At 44.3% G+C, this 16339-nt stretch overlaps 1 protein-coding gene across 1 annotated transcript in view; it reads right to left on the bottom strand.

Annotated features, from left to right (window-relative positions):
- DNTT (DNA nucleotidylexotransferase) overlaps positions 1–16339 on the bottom strand; it is a 28253-nt gene continuing 11914 nt past the window's right edge. The window contains exons 4-11 of the mRNA XM_054581702.1: positions 15999–16169; positions 14848–14919; positions 13739–13862; positions 8202–8334; positions 6656–6764; positions 2327–2572; positions 1965–2048; positions 1–87 (exon numbers count right to left, since the gene is read on the bottom strand). Of these exons, the coding sequence (XP_054437677.1) occupies positions 1–87; positions 1965–2048; positions 2327–2572; positions 6656–6764; positions 8202–8334; positions 13739–13862; positions 14848–14919; positions 15999–16169 (1026 nt within the window). The remainder of the gene's footprint in view (positions 88–1964; positions 2049–2326; positions 2573–6655; positions 6765–8201; positions 8335–13738; positions 13863–14847; positions 14920–15998; positions 16170–16339) is intronic.

Below are 16339 nucleotides of genomic sequence, written 5' to 3'. Positions count from 1 at the left end.
CTAAGCATTTCTTTCACATGGATCAATGTAATCCAATCCCAGGTGGGCAAATATTTCTTCTTCACTTTCTGCTTCAAGAAATATCCTCTGAAATCATAACAAGGAACATGTGCATTCAGATATTTTGGTTAAGCATCTCAGGGCTAACATAGTGAACGTTTTACTTGTTAAAACTGGTCAAAATGAATTATTGACAAAACATAATTCCCTGCTTCTGAGCATTAAAAATCCTCTTAGTTGACTTCTGTAATTTTTATATTTTCCCACCCAAAAGTATGGCACTTAATAAATTAAGGTAAAATCGTGATAGCCTCGCATACTCAGCTAAAGGCACTTAGTATTTTTCCCATGGATCTGTAGTTCTTAACCACAGTTGTTCATTAGAAACACCTGAAGAAGTCTTTAAAAAACATATTGGAGCTTGAGCTATACTCCAGTCTAATGAAATCAGAATCTCAGGAGAGTTCTTGTCATGAATCTGTTTGGAAGCTCCAGTAAATTCTAATGTGAAGCCAAAACTCATTACTGCTCCAGGTAATGAAGAGTAGCAAGATCTGGATACTTGTATGTGTTCGGTTCTCTTCCTGGCCTTCCACACCTGCCCTCGCTCCTACCAGGCTCCCGCCCCACAACCTCTTTAGGACCAAACACCACTTCTCCTCCATCGCATAGTGTTGGGTGCATAGGAGACACTCGATAATGTTGAACGTCAATTTGTAAGTATTCCTAAACGGGGTTATATGAATCTGCCTCCACTCACATGTTCCACTTCCTGCCAGCATCTACGGCCCTCTCTTCTGACAAAGGCACCTTGATTTTTCTTTGGGAACCCCAGCCCCCGACTCTCAGTCCATGAGGGTCAGGTGGGGCTGATCTCACCTCCGAAAATGGGCACACAGTCCAAGCCTGACCAACCAGAGCCACAGTAATGGGTTCAGGATGGGCACATGGCCCAGGTCTGGCCCGTGAGCATCAACTAGGGCTCTTGCTGGAACTACCAGGAAAGAGGCTCTTCTTTGTTGGGGTAGCCACGCTGGACAGATGGGGCTCATGGGAAAACCCTGACCAAGAATGAATCTGACCCAGAGGGAAACCTGCCTGAGCACCTGGATGTAGTCACACCTGAAGTCAATATTGCCTGGATGCTGCAGTATATGAGCCAAATTTCTCTTTTGTGCCTGTGCCATTTTGGATTGGGCGTCTGACACTTGTAACTGAGACAGCTTTAATTAAATACACCTTATTTAGACTATAAGCTCCTGGAGGGCAAAGCCTATTACTTTTAGTTATTTTATGACTTCTGTCCCCCCAGAGCTTAGTTTAGTATCCTTGATCACTAAGAATGGTAGATCTTGGCACTTGTCAATTTAGCAGTTGAATATTTAACTCTTCATAATCGACAGAGTAATTTACTGTTTTGCTGACGCATGAACTTGAACTGTGACCACCGCAAAGCTAGCGGGCCAAGTGAACGACATGCTGGTGAGTGAGCCTCACTGACGGCTCAGCCACAGCAAAGGGCAGCTCGGGTGCTCCCCGCCTTGCAGGGACCCTCATTACTGACCTAAGAGGTCACTCACAGTGCTGCTGCCTACTGCGTTCAAGGAGTACTTGAGCGGCGATTGTGACTTGGGGGACGCCTTGGTTTTCTTTGGAGCTACTCATTGCAAACACCAAGGATATACTAAGCTCAATTAATGTTCACTGCCCAGCTGGTTCTGGGGACCCTACGAGCTCATCATCTTTGAGCCCAGTGCCCCTGAGCTCAGTGCATTCTGGGCCAGGTCGGGGGCTGTGTTCTCATTAGGATCTTTCCAGCTGCCCTTGGCTGTGATCTGTGGGCACAGAACAATCCAGGCAAAGGAAACCAAAACTGGACGCTAACATCAGCTCAGGAAAAGTGCTGGGGGGACCAGCCTTGGGGATGAGGGTCAGAGTAGCCCATGCCAGGGAGACATCCCTACCTTGGTCTTGTCATACAAAGCGTGGTTGTCTAGCATCATCTTCCGCTCGTGCGTGGCATAGCGCCGGAGGTCTCTCTCAAACTGCTGGAGAAGAGATCAATGCAACAGGTTACTATCAAGTCGTCAATGTGGAGAATTTACTGTACATGTCTAACCTGTTTCCAGGTAAGGCTGATGCTGCTGGGCAAGGGACCACACTTTGAGAATAACTGTTCTAAATTAATCTTCTCTTGACCATATGCAGTTGGAATGCCCGAGTGAGCAGTTTCTAGGCACTGCCCCCTCCTATCACAGGGCTTCCCCCCTCCACTGCCATTGTCAGTCCTCTGGGCCACTGTCTCACGGATCCAGGTAGGTCTTACCCGGGAGCCAGTCCAGCCCAGCAGAGCGAAGGCTCGGCGCTCATAGGGGCACATGACCAGGTCCACACGGATGGCCTTCCAGGTCTTTCCTTCCTGCTGGCTGTACTTGCCACCGTCTACTCTCTGATGGTGCAATTTCAAAATCAGAAAGCATTTTTGGAAATGATCTAAAGCATCCACCTTCCTGCTAGGCAACTTGAACTTTTCAAACGTCGACTCCACAAGGTCATAGTATAAAAGTAATCCCTAAAAACAAACAAAGACATCAGGAAGAGTCCCCGATGGACAAGGTCCACGATTTTACACCAGCCTCTTAATGAATGGTCTAAATGAAAGCTTTTCCAATTTGAGCAGAACGTGGGTGTGTTTTGTCCTTGCATTGTGAGCTGCCTGGCCACACCCCGAGAGGAACTAAAGCGTGGGTGCCTTACCCTCCCTCTGCTGCAGAGGAAGTCGGCAATTAGGGAGGCCCAGCCAAGGCCACTTCATGGCGGAGCTGCCAGGGAATCTACTCCCAACTTCTGATCGTCATTCTCCAGTTTAGCTGCTCCATGGAATTCCTTGTGGCACAGGGCAGATTGGGGTGGGGAGAGGGGCTGAATCTTGCAATTAACTGCTGAATCTGAGTGGCAACTAAAAGAACAAATAACCTCAAAATAATCCAGTCATAGTTATTGGGGGGCGTGATTTACCAGGCATTCTTTAGTTCCGATGTTCTCAAATTCCATCATCAGGAGCATTTGGAAGGTTTGTTACAGTTGTTTGCAGGGCCCTGTCTCCAGAGTGGTTCAGCGGGGGGAAGGGGGGCAGAATGTGCACCTCTAACAAGTTCCCAGGGGATGCTGATGCTGCTGGTCCAAGGACCACACTTGGAGCATCATTGACTCAGTTGATTCATTATTATTAGAAATTCACATTTCTTCTGCAAAACCCCCAAGAGACATTGTTTCAATTTGACCGAATGCTTTGAGGAGTGGACACTTTCCCTTTTGCTGATCTCAAAAAAGGGAACACTTCAGGAATTCTTCGCCTTTGCTCTTCAGTGCCTCCCAAGGAAAAGTATTAAGAAGAGAACCACCATTTGAAGGTGGGGGGTGGGGTGGGGCAGCACTGATATCAGGAAGAGCCTTGGGGGAAGCGACAAATCTTGCCATTGATACATCTAATAACCAGCTTGGGGAAAGACAGTTCCTTTTTTTTATGAAACTTATGAAAGTTAGTGTGGTATAGCAGCATTTTTTGTAAGTTTAAATTATGTACATTAGAAAAGTATACATAATTTAATATTAAAATATTAAAAAGTCTCACTTTGGAGCCAAATTTGCAATAACAACCCCACCCCCATTTTTTTTTAAATCCACAAAGCTGGCTTCCTCATACTTGCCAACTGTCCGCACCATCACCACGTGGCAGTTACACGTGGCCTTGAATGGATGATGGGTGCTCCTTGGAAGGGCTTTGCTTTGAGTTTTGCATGGCGTTTGGGACGCATCCCTTGAATGACACGGTCCTGTCTGCACACCCAGGCAGTTCCATCTGCACGGGGCACAGTTGTCAACACCCACACGACCCTGATGTCGCCTCCCACTCTCTGTCCCGAGCTTCTCTACTTCCTGCAGTAATTCCTTCCATGTCCTCCCCATCCCCCATTTTCTTTAGGTAACTTCTCTCCTGTTTTGAAAACTCCCTTGATGGTTTGGGCTCCGGCTGGCCCATCAAAACCCACAGGTGGAATGGATTTCACATCAGCCCATTCCTTTTCTTTCCTGGAAGCTGAGGGACTCCGGACAAGAAGGGAGGCATTTCCCTGCCTCTCACTCCCCTCAGCCAGGGGACAGAGCAGCCTGCTCTCCAGGTAGATGACAGGGCAGGAGAGGTGTGCTCGGCTCTCAGCTCCCCCCTCACAGAGATGGAGGCTCTGTTGCCGAGCATTCGGCCCCAGCCTCCCGCACCGAGCAGGGAGGATGGCGAGGCTCCAGCTTGGGGCCGATTTGATGGTTAGAGTCTATCTGCTCTGTGGTTTCAGTTCCCCCCAACCCCTTCTCATGAGATTCAGCGCCCCCTATGCCAAGTCTAGTCAGTTTCTTAAAATGAATACATCCCTTACTATAGTGATTGTTAACACTGTCGATCTCTCAGCAGATTCACGGCCTCGGGGAGTGGCCACAGGAAACAATTAGGGGCCCTGTGCCAAGGTCCACTCACCGGTGTGAACCCAAACTACCCTCAGCCCTGCCCGTTTTGGGTTGAACTGCTGGTGGCCAGTGAGATTCAGAGTAATGGAGCCTTTGGGATGGAGACGTCCCCCAAAGATTAATATTTCCAAGCTTCTCTTCCTCTTTCTCCCACCCCCTGATTGAGGGGTCTCCTCAAGGATCATGTTTAGATTCACCTGATAGGCAGCTCCAACCAATACCCTTTGGCTGTTCATTATGCCCCGCAGGTCGTATAAAACCCTGGGTGTGTATACAGCAGGTTGTGTGATAGGTGCACCTGTGTGCCTGCGTGGGCTATACTTGTTATGATCTGGAAAGCGCCATTCAGGGTAAGAGCGGCAGGATGAGGAGAGAGGATGAGGTGGAGGTTAAACGTGAAGAGCTGGTGCGCTGGTTTCACAGCCGAGGTGTGGGGGGCAGGCGTGGGGCTGCTGGGGTGCAGACAGAGCTGAGACACCCACTGCCCCACGACGCCCCCCTCCCCCGAGGTCCTGTTTGTCAACGAGAGAGGCTGAGGGGCTGTGCCTGCTCTCTCCCGGGTCCCCTCCCCGGGCACAGGGCCTGGCCATCTGGCAGAGTTCACCAGCGGCCTGTGCAGGAGAGCTCGAGATGACAGCCGCCATTTATTAGCCATTTATCAGGCACTGTGCCAAGTGCTGTATCTAATTCTCTCAGTTAATGCTCCCCATGAATGCCACGAGAGAGGTTCGTGACCCCTCTTCTATGGACGAGGAAAGAGAAGCTTGGAAAGAGTAAGTAAAGCGTCCCAGGTCACACAGTCAGTAAATGGCTCAATGCCATGTGCTCAGTGTCAGTCTCTGCGGGTGCCTGCCTGTCTCTTTGCTCAGTGGCCAGCAGTGTGACTGCCTTGAAACTGAGAAAAGACCAAGGAGAGGGGATGCTTCTTGTCACCATGTCCCCTCCCCATCCCAGTCTCGGGCTGGGATAGTGTCAGAGCGCGGGGAGGGTGGTACCTATAAACCAAGGTCAAACCACGGCCTTTCAGGGGTGCTGGGGTGGGGGGCCAGGCAGCCCCCTCTGCACCAGGCCTCGGCCAGCAGGGTCCATGACTTGTGCTCTGTATCCGTGAAAACCTTTCATCTCTCCTGCTGAGCAGAGCAGGCCGGCCCGCCCAGGTGCCGCCAGCTCTTCCTCCTCCTGCCTTCCCCTGGCTTGGTCTATTCCATTCGCTCTCAGGGCCCCTGGCCACCTGGGTCCACTCTCCTCAGAGTGGGGGAGAAGGTTACGGACGGACTCACAGGTGAGGTGGGACCTGGTTCCCACGCTGGGTCTTCACTTGCAGTGATCCCGGCTTCGGGGTTGGTTGTTCCTAACTCTCCTTTTCACTTTATCTGAGGGCTTCTCTCTCTGGCATAGCAGGGACCTTGCTCCACCCCCAGCAGAGGCCAGACCACTCAGGAAGGATGGAGCTGTGCCCCGGCCCCCTCCAGGTCCCTGGCCAGGGCTCTGTCTCTTTGGCAAGCGGAGCTCTCACTGGAGCCTGGCGGGAGTCAGGGCCTTGCAGGTGGCTCTGGCTGCAGGGCCATCCTGTGCTCCCTCCAGTGGGCTACAGGCAGTCTGTGGCAAGCCCGGCCCCTCAGGGGTGGGAGCTCCTGAGCTGAGGCTTCTGCTGGGCCAGCTCACCCTCGTTAGTTTCCTTCTTCCCATCTCAGCACAAAGTCAAGGTGGTCATTGACCAGAACGGAGTTCAAGGTGCCAGCGACACCTCTTAGACAGACTTTATCCCGGTCTTTGCAGCCCTGTCTAGTCCCTATGCTTGTTCTGCCTCTGCTCACACCTCCCAGGTCTTCACTGAGCATGCTCTTCATTTGTTCGGGGGTTGACTGACTCTGCATGTCCAACACAGAGACATAGCCGCCTTGGCTCCTTTGGTAATAGGACAAGGGTGTATAAACAAGATACATGTTCATAGCATGGACTCTAGGACCCAGTGTGGGTATGTCTCATGGCATGTCGTGTGGCATTGTGTTGGCTGTTGCAAATAATTGAGAAGCGATTAGTCACTATGTGATTGTGAGATAGTGTGCAACACTCAGTGGCATCAATGCAACGCTCAAGTGCCCAAACATCCAGTTTTGGTTTTTCTTCTTACCTTCCTTTCCCATAAGTTTACCACTTTAGGTAAAAGTTGCTGCTGTTCGTCTTCTGTGGATCCTGGGCTGGTAATTAAAAAATCGACATCATGCCCAATCTTCTTACCCCTGATTAAAAGACAGTACAAAATGGAAATTAATTAGATTTTTAGCTCTCAATTTTTAATAGCCACCTTTGTTTTTATGCCTATGCTTAAGGTTTGCAACACAAAGTGCTCCTGACATTTTTTAAAAATAAAATATCCTTTCTTTTTTCAGGGCTAAAAGGTTTAATTTTTAACACAAAATTATTATATGTTGACTGTTAGAACATTTAAAGACTTTATACAAAAATATAAAGTATGAACTATAAAAATAGTCCTTACCTTTTTCTCAATTACCCATCTCAGGCTTGGATTAAGTATGTATTGTTAAAACTTTGGTGTGCCTTTTCCCAGATCATCTCAGATTCACTTATAAACATGGCATTATTTTTTATTAAAATGTATCGTGAAAAAAGGACCTTTTTTAAAAAATCTTATTTGCTATTTTATACTTCCTTCACAGAACACTTCTTAGCTCACCATAATTCCTCAAGAAATGTTTATTGAATTATAAATGAATCCACATATGTATGTGTAAAACAAAATATCCTTGGTTGCACAACTCCATACCTTGCAAAGTAAATTTAGGACACACACACAAAAATAAAACTATGTATATTTGATCATGTGTATGTGGATAAAAAATGGCAAAGAAGATTATTTCTTCTGCACACTCTGACATGCACCCCACCCCCAATTCACAGAGACAAGCATGGCAACAAGCAAACCAAGAACTATATTCACATAATATAAGATAGGGCTCTTGGAATTATGACTTGACGAAGGGCCTTTTCTTGGACTGATCTTGTCTTTCCACTTCTTCTCTCACCTCAAACCCAGCTGGCCAGAGCAGCCAACAGCACCCGGTAAGAAAGCCCAAAGGGGAGTAAGGGGAAGGTGTGAGGAGGAAAGAATCTCTTCCTGAAGATGGAGGCTTCAGGATCCAACAACTGCACACGTCTCTGTGGAGAGTGCGTTCGTTCATTCATTCATTCATTGACTCAACCAATATTTCTGAGGGTCCACTTGGCATCAGGTACCAGGCACTGGTTCTCACTGAGCACTAAGCTCTAAAAGCTTAGTGGGGAAAGGATGCATACACACAAATTACTTCGCAGTTGTCCAAGCACAGAAGAGGGGTGCCTACCCCATACCTGGGAAGGAGGGAGTCAAGGAGGGCTTTCTGGAGGAGAAGGCATCTGAATGGACTCTTAAAGGATGAGAAGAAAGCAGCCAGGTGATGATTTGAAGAAAGGCAGTGCAAGTGGCAACAGACAGCCCTGTGTGTGCAGAGAATGACGAGCCCTTGGGGTCACTGGAATAAAACATGGGGTGTAGGAAACAAGGCTGCAGAGAGAGGCCAAAGATCTTGTGTGCCATGCTCAGAAGCCTGAATTTCAGGACACAGGGAGCCACTCAAGGTGATAGAGCAGGGGAGGCAAAAGCAACCCTCATTTTTTACCTCCGGAACCCTCCTGTCATGGTGACAAAGGCATCGGGAAGAAATGCCCAGACGGCCTCTTTAACCAGCACGCTGACAGCCTCTGCTTCCGCCTTGGTGACACAGCTGACAAGGTCTTCATAATAGAGGAATCCTGGGAGGCCAGGGGACAGTCAATGGAGAGAGTGACGTGTCTCATGTGAAACAACCAGTCCTCAGCCCCCACATATGGCTAACGTGGCTACAGACAACGGCGCCAGCCTGTTCTGCACAGACCAGTTGCTTCTGCTCTCTTGGTTGTGAATTTTTTCTGGTAACAACGGCTTTTTGCTTTTTGACTGAGAGGCTCACAATTTCCTGACTAAGAAAGAGACAGTATTGCGTATCCCTGCAGAAACCAAGCATTTCAAATCTGACTTCCTATTGAAGAACCGGTCTTCTTGATCAATCAGCTGCACCCTATTGTTTAAAGAAGACAATGCATGAAGATTTGGGATGGGTAGGCTCAGGGTTGGAAGGTGACAGGCGAATTAGAAAGTTAAAGTCAAGAATAGGAAGAGGGTAAATCTGCATCTGAGGTATAAAATGTCTTTGGTGGTGCGGCTCGTTGTTTCCTTGGCTGACCATGATGAATAAATGAAAGCTCAGACATGATTGTTGTGATGAAGAGTTTTATAATGACGATTATTCCTGCAGACCCATGGAGGGCAGTGTGGAGCGAAGGAGTAACAGAAATGGAAACCTTATCTCCAAGATTTGGGACGAAGTAAGTATTGGAGGAGAGGGAAGCAGAAGTGCAGGGGAGATCCTGAGGACAACTAATTACGCTTCAATACAAGGCATGGCCATCTCATCTAGGACCCCCAAGATGGAGTCATTCAAACGCTGCTTGGATCTTTCTAATAGTGGGAGGCCGTGCTATCTCCAGAGGCAACCCATCGCCTAACTGTAAAGTCTGTTTAGACAGTTTTTTCCCCAATTACACTGAGATATAATTGACAAATAAAAACTGCATATATTTAAGATTTCCAATGTGGTGTTTTGATATACATATATTGTGAAATGATTGCCAGAATCAAGCTAATTAGCATACAATGGAATATTATACAGCTTTTTAAAGAAGGACATTTTGTCATTTGCAACAACATGGATGAGGAGAGTATGCTAAATGAAATAAATCACACAGAAAGACCAATATTGCATGATCTCACTTGTATGGGGAACTGAAAAAGTCTAACTCTTAGAAGTAGTGTAGGGGCTGGGGGTTGGAGGAAACAGAGAGAAGTTCATCACATGTCAGTGACCCATGGACATGGACAATGGTGTAGGCATAGACTGTGGGAGTCATGGGTGGGTTGGACGGAAGAGGGCAAAGTGATAAAAATTGGAACAGCTGTCATAAAATAAACAAGAATTTAAAAAGATAGAAATCAAGTAGGTTGAGGTATGGGGAAACAATTCTATTCTTGTTCTAACTGGTCTGGGAACCTAAACTTTTGAATTTTCCAGCCCTGCATCAATGCCTGGGTATGCATCAAGGTTTCAGATAACCCTCTGATACCCCCTGAAGGACTAAGGAAAGGATGTTCATGCATCCAGACCACCAGTCATCTAGATTTCCATTTCGGAGCAGGCTAACATTGCGGGACTGACCCTTCTCGAGAATGTACTTTTCACTTCCAAAAACCCCCTCAGGTTTTCTTTCTTCTTTGGAAAACTATGGACATTGACTTGTTGTGTTTTCCATTTGCAAACCCTAAGACCCTTTATCATTTATTTCTAAAAAGAGGGGGAGAGAGAGAGAGAGAATATATTCATCATGGGGTACAAAGTTTCAGATATGCAGGTTGATGAGTTCTGGAGGTCTACCAGATAGCATGGCAACTATAGTGAACAATGCTGTGTGGTATACTTAAAATTTGCTAACATAGTAGGTCTTAATTCTTCTCAACCCCCTTCAAAAATGGGGGGGCATCGGAAGTTCTTGCTTCTGTTGAGATTAAGTCTACTTCCTTGCAGTTTCACCCATCACTGGACCTCAGGAAAGGTACGGGACAAATCTATTGGTCCTTGTTCTTACCTCCAGGATCGTGGGTGGGTGGAGGCAGGGAATTCATTTGGTTTAAACATCATGGTCACAAAACTCTCAAATCCAAATATCACATGTTATCTCTAAACGAGGACAGTTGCATAAATGTGACAGCAGGACAAAGAGAAGGTGATGTTCACACTGATACCTCTATTATTGTGACCAACACCAAACTACATGCTTGTGGAATACTGTTGTTTTTGATATCAGTCCAAAAACTTCCTCTCATTAAAAAAAAATTTAAGCCACATTTTTTATTGCAATATGCACATTTTTGTCCATTGGGAGTTTGATCTAAAAAACTATTCTTCAGGGAAGTTGCTGTTCAATGGGTCCAAAGTTTGTTACGTAAGACAAATACGTTCTAGAGATCTGCTCTATATCATTGTGTCTGCAGTTAACAACACTCTATTGTGCATTTAAAAATTTGTTAAGGAATGTGATGTGGATCACAGACCTAACTGCAAAAGTCTATGATCCACATCACGTCCATTAGGGCTTCTGAAGGAAAACAGGAAATTTCTTCATGATGCTTAGGGTCAACAAGTATCTCTGAAACAGAGTGAAAAAAATCCCACTAACTATAATGAAAAGATCAATAATTTGGATTTTATTAAATATAGGAACTTAACACCCATCAGAGGACATTGTTGAGCAAGTGAAGAAGCATTCTGCAGAATGTGAAAAGATATTTGCATTTCGTATATCTGACCAAGAACTTACATCCAGAACATTAGCTAACTCCTACAAATCAACAAGACTAAACAACCTGCTTTTAAAAGGTAAAAAGGCTTCAACAGGCACCTCTTGGAAGAGCAATTGGCCTAAAAGCACTTGAAAAGGTCATCAGGGAAATGCAAACTAAATGCAAACTAAAACTACAATAAAATGGCACTACTCACCACCAAGACAGACAAAACAGAAAAGGTTGACAATAGCAAGTGTAGGTGAGGATATAGAACAATTGAAAATCTCAGACAGTGCTAGTGGGAGTGTAAAGTGGTTCAACCACTTTGGAAAACTATCGGGCAGTATCTACTAGAGCTAAATCAATAGCTATCTATGCTCTGACTTAGCAATTTCGCTCCTAGGTCTATGCACAAGAGGAATTAGGACATATATCCACAGGTACAAAATGTTCATAGAACACTTTTTTTTCATAATAACTGAAAACTGGAAATAACTCATATGTGCACAAACAGGAAATGGATAAATAAGTTTTGATACTAAGGGAAAAAGATCACTTAAGAGGGTAGATCTCATGTTAAGTGCCCTTACCACAATAAAAAAAAATCAATTAAAAAAACTGAATACAGAATTTATTAATATAAAAAAATAAAAAAGCAGTGTTCCATTAGCCTTTGTATCAATACAAAATTTTTCATCATGGCTGATATTCAAACTGCAACTCACTTGGTAACCATAAAACTAGGCTTATTCAGGATGTTCATAAACCAAAAGTCATGATTAACAACAGTATAAGGACACTTGTGGATATTAGGAATGAAATTGGAGAGACTATGAGTATTAATAATTTGTTGATGCCCAGGAAGGCAACTTTAGTAGCTTTCTTGCTTTCCTTTTTGATATGGTTGGGGAGGTTAACTTATTACAAGAAACAATACACTGAGTAATGTTATATGTGTGCCATTATATTTCAGACATTGACTGTTCAAGGCCGATGTGGCATGTGAATCCTCAAGCCTTAGGGAAATAAAACCAAGTGCAATTATAAAACTGAATCAGGTTTTCCATTGGATCTATGGGGCATACCTTCAACATGTTTAATGAGTTCATTTAGCTTACCTTTGCAGTGTTCTAAACTATTCCCATTGACAATTCCATTCATTGTTATGCTGCTAAAGGAATACATATAGGCAGGGGTTTTCAGCTATAAGCATGAAAGTCATTCCTAGAGTTTTACATAAAGCAAGAGTATTAAACAGTCTGACAGCTATCACTAACTGATTAAGTGAATAATAGCTGCTTCATTCATTGGGCTGGAAGAGCCTGGTAGGGAGAAAAAATTCCAGCTTGCAAAGCTGCTGAATAGTAATTTGGATCCTGAGAGCCTTTGGTGTCATCTGATAAGGGTTTTTATCTAAGTCAAACACTACACTGACACCCCAAAATTTCTATGTTAAGAGTCCTTACTATCATTCCAAGACACCTATTACTTCTGTTTAATATTTATGTAAATTTCTTTTTAATGTCATCTCTAAAGCTGGTTGATGTACATCAGTCTTATTAAATGTGTACTTTCAGGAGCCCAGAATATAAATACTTGGTCTTTTTTTCCCCTTAGACTCTTTTATTTCCTATGTGGCATCTTACAAAGCGTATTAGCAATCTCTCAGAGGTTAGCAACTCGATGAGAGAAGAGTAGGGGTTGTCTATATCAGCATTGATGTGAACCACCAAGATATGATTTGTTTCCTCTCCTGTTGCTTGTTTCTTTTCATCACCGAAACAGAGGATGGCTGTTTTCTTTTTATTTCTAGTCTTTTCTTGTAGAAGATCCCCTTACTTTCATATTTAAAATGTTGATCCCTTCATCATCCTTTGTAACTCAGGATCCATAGGGCTCACAATTGGATGTGATGCCCTTTTAAATCCCAATTAAACTGCATTCCTATTGTGTGTTAAAAGTAAACATTTAAGACATGTACGATATAGTTTTTACTGCGTATTAGCATTTCTTCATTTAAAAAGAGTTCACCAGGACCCTTCCTGAATTGAAGTGACCCAGCCATTTTCAACCTCCGGGAGGCCTCACCAGGCTCTCAGGATGCCTCAGTCAACACAGTCTTCTCTTCTCAGGTTAACGAGGCCAGCTGGGCTGATCAGCCTGTGTCTGGATTTCCACTATTTCCCTTCTATATCCTGGTGTTCTACAGTTTCTAAAACAGATCCATATCTGTGCCAGGCAACAACTCTAGTTTCTTCAAATGTTCTTGACTTACCAATCCTCCATGTCAACCTTCTACTCTTGACTCCACACTCACACCCCTTACCCAACCAGAACCCAAAGGGTAGAAGGGTCAGTTCAGTAAGAAGCAGATCAACAGCGCAACCTGGTTTGACATCTGGACGTAAAGGAATGACAACATCCTCTACAAAGAGCATATTTGCTCTGTGCCAGCCACAACGCTAAGCACTTTGCCCGCGTTATTTGATTTATTTCCCACTTACGTACCAATGTTACCTTGCTTTTATAGATGAAATGACTTAGGTTCAAAGATTTTAACAGACTTACTCAAGATCACATGGGTGGAGAATGCTGAAGCCAGGATTTGGATCCAGGGCTGTCTGATTCCAAAAGCATTTGCTTTTAACCAGAGCATGAAAAGAGCCCAAACAAGCAACTCAGCTCACAGACATTAGAGTTGAAATTCAACTGACTTAAAGCTCTGTGAGGACCTGCCTGCCCCATGGGAACAGTCAGAGATTTTTAGAAGACACAATTTACCTGCTTTCTGCATTCGTGTGAACTTCAGGGTTTTGTCTGACCTTATTTTACTCAGGGTTCTGAAACCCATCCTGAACCATTTCTCAGATGTCTTCAATCCCACTCCAAATACAGAAGTAAAAAGCTGAAATGGAAGTAAAGGCACGCTTTCAGTCCTAAAATAACCATGACAATGAAGTGATACTTTTCAAGGTCAAAGGATTAAGAAAAAGTGTAAACAAATCTCTGACCCTTGTTTCTCCTGAATGTAACAGGTGGGTGGGTGATAGTAATTTTTTAGAGACATATTTGTTTCAGGAGAGTCTTTTCTTGATAAATGAAACAGACATGAGGAGGCAGGTTCTGGCATCTGCACAGGACATCTCTGTAATTTGATCATGGAATGGCCCGCACTTTCAACATTGACAGCAGCTACCCCTATTGGACACTTCTCTTGGCCAAAGGTCCCTTACACACATGCATGCTTTGCATATTTATCTTCACCATCTAAAGAGGGGTTTGCATATAGGTTGTATGAATTCTCCACCATCATACAGCTGGTAAGTGGCAGAGCCCAGACTCCAACCTCATCTGTCTGCACTTCGTGTGAGATCCTGGAAGGTAAGGTAACTTGTATTTCATCATAGTAAGGCAATAAGCTCCAGCACCCATACTTATTCAGGCATCTGCTCCCTAGATCACTGCTATGGAATGAATTACTCCCCACCCCTACCCAATTAATATGCTGAAGTCCTACCCCCTATTGTGATGATATTTGAAGATGGGGCCTTTGGTAGGTAATTAGCTTTAGATGAAATCCTGAGGATGGAGCTATAATGATGGGATTAGAAGAGACACCAGAGAGCTGTTCTCTCTCTCTGTCATATGAGGACACATTGAGAAGGACTCCACCTGCAAGCCAGGAAGAGAGCCCTCCCCAGAACCCAACCATGCTGGCACCCTGATCTCAGAATCCCAGTCTCCAGAGCTGTGAGAAAAGAAATATATGTTACTTGAGTGGCCCATGGCATCCTGTGAGGGCAGTCCAAACTGACTAATACTGCCACCTAGAATAAGTAATGAGATTAACTGAAAAACCATTTTCAATAAATATATGTAAAATCTCTTACTTTGAAGGACTGATATCGTTCATCATTTAACACAGCTTTAACTTCAGAACTTTCTCCATCTTCAATAATTTCCTACAGAGACAGAAGTTGGAAAATATTTTAAATTAGTGAGGTTGGACAGTCATAGTCCAAGATACATTCATAGATGTAATAGCTTGGCTTTTCATAAAATGGACATCCATTGTGTGGACGATGTTTCTCTAGCTTATCTGGAGAAAACAAGACATTTCCCCATAATTTTGAAAATCCCAGATCATTATATTTCCAAGGATTACTTTGTAATCCTCAGGAACAAAGGTGCCGAATGATTTGGGTCCAAATCTACAGAACCAGAACACCAAACCAGAATCTTTATTGACCAAAGTGTGTCTAAATATTTGTGATAATTTTCTCAATGAATATGAACCTGCTGGAACAAAAAAGACTTTTAATCTGAGTGAATTAATTTTGGACTCATTGAAAAGCCAATCCAAATTTCAAGGCCTTGTGATGTCTGGCTCAGAGTTATGCTATCTGGCTAACTCTCTACATAGGGTTAGGATTGTTTTTCTTGATTAAGTGATCTTGTACTTGACTATGCTGAAACATACTCCTGGTTGACCAACTTGCTTTGCTGGGGAATCCTTCAACATCAGTAAATAAATAAACACCCACCCTTGGCTCTCTACTTGAAACATATATGCAGAAATACAGAATCAGCTCCACTGCCTCTTACACCCACCACCATTCTGGAGGGTGACATTCCCGGATGGAACTGGGGCCCTTCACCCATCCTGTGTCTGAAGCCAGACCACCCCCTGCTGTTGAGATTATAGGTCACCTGAGTCCTTCACTGTGATTAATAATAATGCAGGAGAGTTCTTTTTCCACTTAGCTAGTCCGCTGTAACTCCAGCTGTCATAATATTGGATATGGATTACATTCATTTATCATCTCTCTATCTTATCTATCTATATCTATTTATCAATTCATCCATCATCCATCATCTTTCTATTTCTATCTAATCTATCAAGAGAAAGTAAAATAAGTCATGAATACATCTACATAATTGACAGAAAAACCTATTCTCTCTCTCTCTCTTTCACTCTCTATCCCTACATGCCCACCTACCTTCCTATTAGGAGGCATGACAAATCACATGTCACCCTTACCTCTATGATATTCTTCACCTTGTCTCCCAAGCAGGGAAGTCCTTCTAGGTCCTTCATACTGATGATTGTGAATGGCAGAGATTTAAGTACCGAAGCTGCTCTCATAAATACCACACAGGAGCCTTCATTTTCTCTAAACTCATAGTTTTCAGCCAGTACATCAAAGGCATCCTGAAGAATAAAACCCAGTGAGTAAAACACAGTCTATTTCCTGGCCCCTGAGCTAGTGGTCCTTTGCAAGTGTCTCTTGCTCTCCTTTAAGTATTGGCACGCTGCTTCACCTTTTCCTTGAAGGTCAGGATTGGGTCTCCAGTACCTTTGCATCCCTCCCTTGCTAGGCA

Source organism: Pteronotus mesoamericanus, unplaced genomic scaffold (assembly GCF_021234165.1).
Source record: "Pteronotus mesoamericanus isolate MK-2021 breed Mesoamerican mustached bat unplaced genomic scaffold, CSHL_Meso_final contig_657, whole genome shotgun sequence".
NCBI classification, from domain to species: Eukaryota; Metazoa; Chordata; class Mammalia; order Chiroptera; family Mormoopidae; genus Pteronotus; species Pteronotus mesoamericanus.
The sequence above is the reverse complement of the archived record's forward strand: the minus strand, read 5'-3'. Positions and strand labels throughout refer to the sequence as shown.